The sequence below is a fragment of the Solanum verrucosum genome, unplaced genomic scaffold, assembly GCF_900185275.1.
Source record: "Solanum verrucosum unplaced genomic scaffold, falcon-dt-bn FXZP01000103.1, whole genome shotgun sequence".
Taxonomy (NCBI): domain Eukaryota; kingdom Viridiplantae; phylum Streptophyta; class Magnoliopsida; order Solanales; family Solanaceae; genus Solanum; species Solanum verrucosum.
This window is the reverse complement of record NW_026020048.1, coordinates 9,723,229-9,733,077: the sequence shown is the minus strand read 5'-3', so window position 1 is coordinate 9,733,077 and position 9,849 is coordinate 9,723,229. Positions and strand designations below refer to the sequence as shown.

The 9,849-nt window shown below is 34.6% G+C and overlaps 2 protein-coding genes across 2 annotated transcripts; one reads left to right on the top strand and one right to left on the bottom strand.

Annotated features, from left to right (window-relative positions):
- Window positions 1-2,091: 2,091 nt before the first annotated feature.
- Window positions 2,092-4,264, top strand: LOC125822082 (F-box protein At5g67140). Its single transcript, XM_049501448.1, has 5 exons — window positions 2,092-2,407; window positions 2,505-2,651; window positions 3,141-3,276; window positions 3,597-3,695; window positions 3,843-4,264. The coding sequence occupies exons 1-5, from the start codon at window positions 2,292-2,294 to the stop codon at window positions 4,035-4,037; spliced, it is 693 nt and encodes a 230-aa protein (XP_049357405.1). The 5' UTR covers window positions 2,092-2,291; the 3' UTR covers window positions 4,038-4,264.
- A 676-nt stretch (window positions 4,265-4,940) lies between these two features.
- Window positions 4,941-8,906, bottom strand: LOC125822478 (PI-PLC X domain-containing protein At5g67130). Its single transcript, XM_049501879.1, has 8 exons — window positions 8,486-8,906; window positions 8,180-8,302; window positions 7,818-7,955; window positions 7,606-7,704; window positions 7,214-7,517; window positions 6,903-7,126; window positions 6,729-6,815; window positions 4,941-5,264 (listed from the first exon to the last, which is right to left on the bottom strand). The coding sequence occupies exons 1-8, from the start codon at window positions 8,639-8,641 to the stop codon at window positions 5,082-5,084; spliced, it is 1,314 nt and encodes a 437-aa protein (XP_049357836.1). The 5' UTR covers window positions 8,642-8,906; the 3' UTR covers window positions 4,941-5,081.
- Between the last annotated feature and the right edge of the window lie 943 nt (window positions 8,907-9,849).

Here is a 9,849-nt window from a genome sequence, read left to right as displayed (position 1 = left end):
TAATTTTCTCTTAAAACAAGTCATGTTGTTTACTTTTCACAAAATTGTAAGTATTGAGTTTCATTAGGAATACTGCAAATAATTATAATGGCTCAATGTCGAGTAAGGTAAGATCAACTATATGAATCTTCACTGTCCCTATCGCTTCATTTAAGCTATGATATCATAGCCAATGTTGTAAACGATATTAAATTGAAAGACGACACCACCACCACCACCAACAACAAATGTCCTTCAATCTAGAGCAATTTCAGGTCGAATTTATGAATCTTGATTGCCCATGCCGCTTTGTTTAACTATCGACAAAAGCTATTACCGTACTATCAAGAAAACGAATGTAACCAAGACTTAAATTATGTTTCTGGTGGTGGAGCAAAACTAATGAAAAAGATAAGAGTGGTAACTGAAGACATAACCTGCAATTGAATGTTGCATACTGCCCAAAATAGGAACCTTTCTTCACCGGCAACCTGGTACATTTTTATAGTTATCTACAAGTGATTAAGGAAATAAAGTGTAAGCTTCAGTTCCAAAATCTAACTTGTACTTGATAATAAATATTGTCAACCTGCTTCACAATGAAATATTCACGCACATAGAAGATAAAGAGTCCCATCTTTAGGTCTAGGTTATTTGATACTCGTAGAAACTTGTGTCCATATCCACTGTCAAGATACAAAAGAAATTAAAAGATATTATTGAGTGACCATTTTAGTCGGGCACAAAAAATACTATATTGAAATTCACTTCTTTGCGATTGTTCAAGTCAAACACACAAAAATTATGACTTTTTTTTTTAAAGATTCTTTGAGTGGCACTAATGATCTTGATTTTTCTAATTTTCGGTAAACTATTTATCTTAATTTCCGCCCTAATTTGAATATTTCTCATGTAAAAACTAAACATCATCAACCGATATAAGTAAATGTAAAATAAAAAATTTATGAATGTATTCAACCAAATATAGAAATTGAAGGTAAAATTTAAAAATCAAGAGGAAATGGAGAAAGAAACATAGGAAGTACCTTAAGATTGCAGCAATATTCTTGTGATGAAAGAAAACTGCCCAATTTTTGTTTTGATGTAGTAGAAGAGAATATGATGAAGGTCGGTGAAAGAGGCAAGGATGCCAGCACAATAACCACGTGGAATGAAATGGAGAAAGGATAACAAATGAAATGACAAAAATGCCCATAATCAATTAAACATATTCCCATAAGCACACATGTTAGCTTTAACCCACTCTTCTAATATAGTAGAAAAAAGAAAATTATAGATAGAAATTCATTGTTTATAATATATTAAACCTGCAGAAAAATATTCAAAATACTGCGGATAAATTGAATTTTGTCAGTCCCAAAATAAATAACTAAAACTTCTTCTGATATTTTCCCGGCGTAATTATTTTTGAAACAAGAAAAAGGAATCAAGTCGTGTTACTTTACAAAATAGAGGACCATATTATATATTTGTAATACTCTACTAATAAAAGGAAATAAATAAATTAATAAATACTAAGAAAAATAAGAGTTCCTTGCAAAGAGGAAAGGCAGCCCATAACCCACGTGTAATGCCCAAACTCAGTCGACACACGAAAGCTAAACGTAACGTTATTAACGAAATAAAAAGTCAAAGCTGCCCTTCTGAGTTATGATGATTACGCAAAGACGCAATACTTCATATTTATCAAAAATAAAAAATTAATGCAGTTACTACTAAATACTTAATTTCTTATCTAACTGTAAGAATAGTCTTCTAGTAACTTTTAATGTACAAGTCAAATTTAAATTTAAAAAAATATTTTTTAAAATCAAACACTAGAAAAATATTTAAAACAGCAAATCCAATATGCTCTGTAAGTTTAAGTTAGTTAGGTAAAAGAAAATTTAATTTTTAGTCTGGCAGTCATCTATTCAAATAATGTTCTCATATTTGGACTAAAATGACGAACTAGTTTATTATTATTAACCTACTAATCTGATTCAGTTACAAGTCGATTTTTTTTATGAAGATTCTAAAAGCTACTGCATCTAGAAAAGGTATCGTAGTACATTGAAAAAGTGAATTGACATGACGAAAAGATGACCACATTTTATTTTCATCCTCTTCTTTCTCTCTCCTACTTGTACGATTTTTATGAATACTATTCCTCTGTTCCACAGCTTACATAAACCACGACTCCTTCCCCTTTTCTTCTTCTTGAAATCTTCATCAAACTTGTTGAATTTTGAAGTTATTTCTGTAATTTCGTTTTTTTGTTTTTGTTTTGGTTATAATTTGATTCTTCCATCATGAAAAGAAAGGGGATTGAAGAATTAGATGATCAAAACAGGCCGATTGATAGACTCCCCTTTGACCTCTTGGCTCACATTTTTGCTATGCTTACTTGTTTCAAGGATTTGGCTCAGTTAATTTCAGCTTCTTTTTCTTCCTCCCTTTATATTTTCCCTTTTTGTTTAATTTGGTCTTTGTGTTTATTTGTCGTTTTTTGTTACTTGTTGTAGGACCAGTGCTGTGTGCAGGAAATGGAGACAGGGGGTGAAGGAATCGTTAGGTAGAAGAGAAAAATTAAGTTTTTCTGGCTGGAAAGTGGATGATGATTCAACTACTCGCCTTGTGCTTCATGCTTACAGTCTCAAGGAACTTGACATGTATGTATGTATGTATGACTTTTTGAGTTTATAATTAGTTTTGTACTCTATACTTGTTCCAAGTTAGTTTATTTATTTTCTCTGATCGCATATTCTTTTAACTAAAATATAGATGGTTGTGGTACATTTGATGAAACACTATCTAAAAAGGGGGAAATTGATTGAATCAAAAACGATTTTGAGGTATCTGAAATGAGAATGCTTATAGTAGTAGTAACAGGAAAATACGAGTGACTTTTTTGGACTAACTAACTTCAATAAGACTTGTCGAATCTTTTATAGCCATGTTTAGACCATTGATTTCAACTTTTGCAATCAGAGTAATCAATTGGTCTTGTCATCTATCTTAAGTAAGTTAAGCAACACCTTTAACTTCTGAAAATCTGGCTAGGTCTAGACTGTGTGCCATTAATAGATTCACCACATCGTCTTACCTGTAAGCTGCTCGCTCTGTGTGTTGTACTGTTCTGACTTGTTTGCTTTCTTCAGTTCGAGGAGCCGTTGGGGTTGTCAAATAACAGATCGTGGGCTGTACCAATTGTCAACTGCTAAATGTGTTAGCAATCTATCATCACTATCTTTATGGGGCACTACTGGGATCACTGATACAGGTGTTGTTCAACTGGTATGTCGTCCTCATTGTTTATGGTGTCCTTGATCTGTGATATTAAGATGTTATTGTTTTAGAGGCGCTTATGTCTATTGTTACCATATTTACTTGGAAAATCTTTTCATAATGACATTTTGAACTTTCACCCCTTTAGTTAGATGTTATTGTTACCTCAAACAATTGCTTTTAGAATAGGAAAGAGCATCATATATTAATTAATTAGAGAAGAGAGATTTCTTCACCTGTTAAATCTGCCTGTACTTTTCGATGAAATTAGCTGCTTATGTATAGTTCAAGTAGACTGTTGCCTCATTTAGTTTTGGGTTTTCTGATAGATCTCCAGAGCTAATTCTCTACAGCATCTGAATATTGGTGGTACATTTATAACAGACACATCCTTGTTTGCTATTGCTGGTAGCTGCCCACACTTGAAGGTAGGTCTCTGAAAATTCCACACCTTAAGGTCGCATCACCAATTCACGCTAGTGTTTACTTTTGCCACTGTAATAATAAGATATAACTCGAAAATGTTTGATTCACGGGATTTTTAAGATACGAATACTTGTCCATCTCTTTTGCAGTCTATTGTGCTGTGGGGCTGCCGTCATGTAACTGAGAATGGGCTTCTTGCTTTGGTAAATAAGTGTGGCAAACTAGAGTCTATCAATGCATGGGGCATGAGGGTTACCGTGGACTGCTTTGTTGGCCTACTCACTATTAGCCCAGCTCTACAAATAGAACCTAAAGGAATGCTGCCTAATATTGCTGTCTTTTGAGGAGCCTTTAAGTTCCTGTGTGACCTTTGTCTTTGAAGGGCCATCCACCTGAATTGTTATTGCATTATATCTTGTGTACAGCTTGTCAATTGTTTCATTGACCAATAATGCTTTGTACAGATTGCTTTTCTGCTTCTCCTTTGTATTTATTTGGACATTGCCTGCTGCACGGCTTCTGAAAAGTTCCGATCTGCTAGTAATTATTAAAATTCCATTTCTCCTTGTCAGATGATTCATTTGGAATCTAAAATCCTAAGAATTTCTGCAGTGTTCATTCCAATTCATAGAGATTTCGTCGCACTGAAGAAGTATCACATGATAATAAACTTATATATTGTAGTATTAAAGTGGTCTAAAATGTGACTACTTCAAATTCTAGTTTAATTTTCAGACCTGGAGAATGGCTACACTAAATAATTGTGATGGTGGTGACCAACATTGAACCAAAGGCAGAAACTTTGGAGAGAAGAAAAAGATTGCATGATCGATAACATCATTTATTACACACAATTAATACTTGATGAATTGACCTGGAAAAAAAAAGAAGCTGAAGAGAAGATAATAAATGAGGTGTCAGAGAAAAGTTCACTAATACATAAAAGTTTTACTTATATCCATTGATTATATAAAAGCTGAAGCATTTTAACACTCTAGGTAGCAACACGAGGAACATAACATTTTCATACTGGATATTAACCAAAATTCACTTGAAGAATAAGACTACCATTGTCATCATACCAAGGGGGAAAAACTGGCAGCTAGAAAATGACATCGGATGTGATAAAAGTACCTGTTACATGTTGATACTCTTCTACAATCCCTTGCCTACTTCTATATCAAAATCTCCTATAAAATGACAAGTTCTTTTTTACTAGGAAAATGTCAAGCTGAATGTTCATCATCCTCTGACATGCCGAAGTGGGATTCTAGTGTATACTGTACCTATTCCGACTCCATAATTCTACACAGGAAAATATAGTAGATATCGAGCATCCGTGGATGAAACTCATGTAAACTTCTGCGTGGAACTCTCTCTTTTTCTTCTCATAATAGAAACAACACCATTACAGAAGACAATGAAAATAGGTATACGGTACTGGAAAAATGGATTGCTGAAGCATGGCCTGTTAATTGCACGGACCCTGAAAACATTCCAGCAGTATTGGTTGCTGTTGGAGCTGCAGTCGCTGCAGTAGTATTCTTACAAACTCCAAAATGTACCCCCGCCTGCAAAAAAGGAAGTCCATTTAAGCACAAGTTCTAAAATGTTATTTTTGTAACAACTTTGAGGCTGCATCCTAGTCAATACAAAAAAACTCAAGTACAACCATGTTTTCTTTTCCCTCAACTTCAAGTTAATCTTCCAGAACAATCTATTACTCAAAATGTAAACTATTCCCTCCTTCCCAAATTGAATGTCAACCTTTACTTTAGAAGGCTATGATTAGTCCAAAGGGCGGCGGGTCACAGGCGGATTTCTCTGGTTATAAAAAAAAAAAAAAAAAAAAAACATGGTATGCTTCAAAAATATTACACAGGGCCTATTTTCACTCATCTTAATCCAGCTTTTCTTGATTCTGTATTCTGAAAAGGAAAAGTGAAACTATGGCCTCATGTATGCATGCCTCCAATACATCATAAACAACTCATTATTTCAACTTTTCTCTTAATAACAAAGTTAAGCCAAGCTAAGACATTTCAGTTGGAACCAACAGAATGATAATGAGGCATGGTCAGATATGTCATCTGAGAACAAACTGTCAAGTATGTGGTTGGTTTTTATATTGAGATATGTACTTCTTAAAGGCTGCTGCTGAGAATCTCAGTGATGACCCTATATTTCTGAAGAATTGTTTGACCAACAAAACTCTTTAAGCTTAAATCTACATATAATAGATCCCTCAGAATGTTTGCAATATCCATGAAGGCGAAAGCAATTTATCATAATAATAGCTAATGAAGCTATGTAATCAGGTCCATGTTAAGGAATTTTGTGGGTTCAATCATGCCAATGTCCTTCCAGCACAAATCTTCCAAATTTTATCAAAGATTAGTATCAAAAGATCACGTCACTCATCAAAGTCGTGTTTAAGATCAGATCTTCCAGGGTTGTCATCATATTGCACATTTTTATTTTGAGACATAGGTTACAAAGGAGACTAGGAAGGAACATCCTATATCAGAACTTTTTGAACATATTTAGGCAAAGGTGGTGCAAGACTGCGAGTCAACTCTCCTGCTGATTGCTAAGTTATTTTTTTATCTATTCATGCGAGGAGGATGTTAAATATCATGGGCTAGCCTCACCACTTCTATCATGAATAATACATCAAATTTGTTTAAATTCACAGAAAAAGAAGCTGCAATCGATGTTTCAAGCTCCTGTGATCTGATAAATCATATAAGTAGTATGCTATTTCTCATCTACAAGCTTTCTTCAAAAGCTATTTCTAATTGTGGACTTTAACTTCTTTTTTTATTGGACAGACTTATGTTACTTTTTCTACTGCCGTATTGAAAAAAAATGTGTCACCTATGGACCACATAATTCAAACTCAGACTCAACTTAAAGAGATTCAATCATGGTTCTTCCTCCTATCTCTCTTCAGAGTGAACCTTTGGCACATAGACACATGTTTACAACTAAAGCAGTTATCCAAATATCGAATATTTGAGAAAAGATGGGAAAACCTGGCATGCCGTGACAGTCGGGCAACCACATAGTGTCCGACCGTTCATTTGATCTAAAACATCAAAAACTCCTCCCCCATCACTTCTCTGCATGATTTTGTTTTTCATCAGTCAATGTTGGAAAATATTTAGTAATTTTGCACAAGCATCAGTAAGCAGTAAATATTTTAATACCATGTAAAAGTTTACTGCCACATAATTGGGCATCATGTTGCCTGCTGCTTTGTAACAGGCACCAACCGTATCAACAAATTGAGTTGAATGCTCTTTGCAGGCTCCATCTTGTACGGCAACTGTGGGAAAGTAATTCATTAGAAACAGAGAGGCACTTCTGGAATTAAGTGCCTTTGATTCCTTACGACTGGAGCATGAGCCAGGCACCACTCCGGGGTCTCCAGCTGAAACATCATTACCACATATGATTGCTAAAGAATCAATCCACAAACCAGAATCACCAAAAAGGAGCACACTGATTTAGTACTTACGCTCATTTTCAACCATGTATCTCCACTGATAAGCAATTTCTTCAGCAGCTTCCTTGGAAGAGTCAGAAGTAAAAACCAACAAACGATAATTTTTTTTAACCATATCATTCACGGTGGGCCAATCATCACCCTTTCTTGGCATCTTAGAAACAGGAAACCAATACTTGCCCAACCCAGCATCAGCAAATACCCTTGTTAAACCCTTTGGGGAATGCACATAATCCTCAATTATGATGGTGACTATTTCTGTAGGATTTGCGCTCAAAAATGCCTCCACCTCTTTCAAAGTGTTAATTGCCGGTTGCTAGAAAGCACATTTTACATATTAACATCAGAATAGCTACTCAAAAGCAATCTCACATCAAAAGAAGAGAGGGATTGTATAACATTACAAAGGCAGTGAAGTTGTAACATTGGCCACGAAATGAGTGACAGAGCCATATATCGTTCTCGAAATCGTACATATCCAGCATCAATCCCCTCACTCCATTCTAAGAAGATACATAAATTAAACAGAAATTGTGTAAACAGCATAAAAAACTCATGTCCTTGAACAGAATGACGAAGAGATGAAGGTAAATCACAAATATAAGAAGCCACATACTCTCAATTGGTTTGTGACAGTGTCTTCTTGATTATAGAATGTAATTCTCTGAGGGCCTGTCAATAATGGTGCATTTACCATTGAAAAGGCATTATGGGTCACCAGCCACGAGTATTTGTTGAAGGGCAATCCACTGATCTGCTCATTGCCAAGTCCAAAAAGAGAACAAAAGCATTTTACATCATCCTTACTCAAAAACAACAACAATAGCATACCCAGTGTAATACCACACGTGAGGTTCAAAGAGGGTAGAGTAACCTTACCCTGAGATAGAGAAGTTGTTTCTGATAAAACCTCAGCTTAGAAAACAGAAATTGCAGAGGGGAGTAAAGAAAGTTGGAAAGAAGGAGCAAGAAGCTTACAATGGAAGTGGGTTCTATAGCTTGTCCTCTGATGCAAAAGGGCAGATCCTTTCCCAATTCAGGGCAATTACCACAGTATAAAGAAGGCCCACAGTCCGTAGCCGAAGCACATGAATCAAGAAGCTGTAATATTCATGAAATTTCAGCTGAAACCCACAAATGAAAATTGAAAATTGCACGGATCTGCAAATGGGGTTCAAGAATTGCGTATACAGACCGCAAATATTCAAGAAAATGAGTATTTATCCCCCTAACAATTCCTTGTAGCAAAGGTATATATCAAGAAAACAAGAAAGAGAGAGGAACCTGGCAATTCCCATTAGAACAAGCAGTTGAACAAGTGATGAGTAAGCAGTGAACAGCTAAGTGACACAGTACCAAAATGAAGTAACCATTTGCGCCTCCTCCTCCTGTGCTGTGTCTTCTCCACATACTGTGCTTCTCCGAGAAACACGACAGCATGGGAGTAGCCAAGATATTGAATGAAAAACACTAGTCTTGATAAAACAAATATTGTCGCTTGTATAAAAGGAAAAGAAGAAAATAGAGAAAAGAGCAAAAGGAAAAAAGTCAAGAAATAGAAATAGTTAGTGAGATTTATGAGAGACGACGACAAAGAAGATGCCAATCTCTATCCACTGTCTGCCAACTGCTAAACCAACTTTATTACTCCTAGTCCTATATTGGTGGTTAGGAGTAACGTTTTATTTGAGGCGAGGCCAATTAGTGGATGCTAAAATCGACTAATCTCCAAGTTTAAAAATAACAAAAATCTATAAATAACTAGTTTTGTAGAATGTATAATAAATACTCTTGTTTCTAATTACTTGTTCGCTTCTCCTTCTTTTAGTTGTTTCAAATTATTTGTCAATTTTGACAAATCGACAATCTTTTTACATATTATACCATTAATTAATTACTTAAAAAAAGATATAACTTTTTTTTAAAATCTTAAGTTTTTAATTCATCCACTTCATAATTAATAAGAGCAAAATGGTAAACTTATGATGTCAATAATTATTTTTTTAATAGGTATGTTAATTCAAAAGTAGATAAGTAATTAGGGACAGAACGAGTAATAATTGTAAACGGGCAAAAATATACAAACTGCATCCTCCATAGCAAACTATAACTATTCGGTCTTATTATGTCTATTATATTTTGTTATTTCTAAAAATTTCTCATAAAATAATTACTTTTCTTCCATCGTTTAATTTGCTGAGATTCCTTAAGTTGCTTTTTTTTATACTATTTTGATTTTCTTATAACGCACGCCGAAAATTACTAACATTGTCATAAGCTGTTGTAAAATGAACAGAATCTTGATTACCAATTTCTTATTTTTCACTCTCTTGTTATTTTTTAAACTTTATCTGCATGGTGATTTTGAGTATGAAGATGTCATAATTTTAATTAGTACTCAATTTTTGACACCCTAATTGAAGTCTGCACTTCAATCGTACTAGTGCTGCCTAATATTATTGGCTCACTTTTATAGGAGTAAGTTCTAGTGGGGTTTCCTTTTCACGTGGTGGTGGGACACACTTTAATTTAATGGGACTTAATTAAAAAAAAAAAAGGAGCAATTATTTCTCTTCAATGTTTCAAATGGGAACGGCGCCCCCATTTTCTGTACAACAACAGTTAGGTAAACCTATAATTAAGGGTGC

Bases quoted from the DNA above. Each gene is read 5' to 3' on its own strand.
- LOC125822082 (XM_049501448.1), top strand. From the start codon at position 2,292: ATGAAAAGAAAGGGGATTGAAGAATTAGATGATCAAAACAGGCCGATT. The intron at 2,408-2,504 runs GTTAATTTCAGC...TACTTGTTGTAG, and splicing joins TGTTTCAAGGATTTGGCTCA to GACCAGTGCTGTGTGCAGGA. The intron at 3,696-3,842 runs GTAGGTCTCTGA...TCTCTTTTGCAG, and splicing joins GTAGCTGCCCACACTTGAAG to TCTATTGTGCTGTGGGGCTG.
- LOC125822478 (XM_049501879.1), bottom strand. From the start codon at position 8,641: ATGCTGTCGTGTTTCTCGGAGAAGCACAGTATGTGGAGAAGACACAGC. The intron at 8,303-8,485 runs GTTCCTCTCTCT...TGAATATTACAG, and splicing joins GTTCTAATGGGAATTGCCAG to CTTCTTGATTCATGTGCTTC. The intron at 6,816-6,902 runs GTATTAAAATAT...AAAATCATGCAG, and splicing joins TGGCAGTAAACTTTTACATG to AGAAGTGATGGGGGAGGAGT.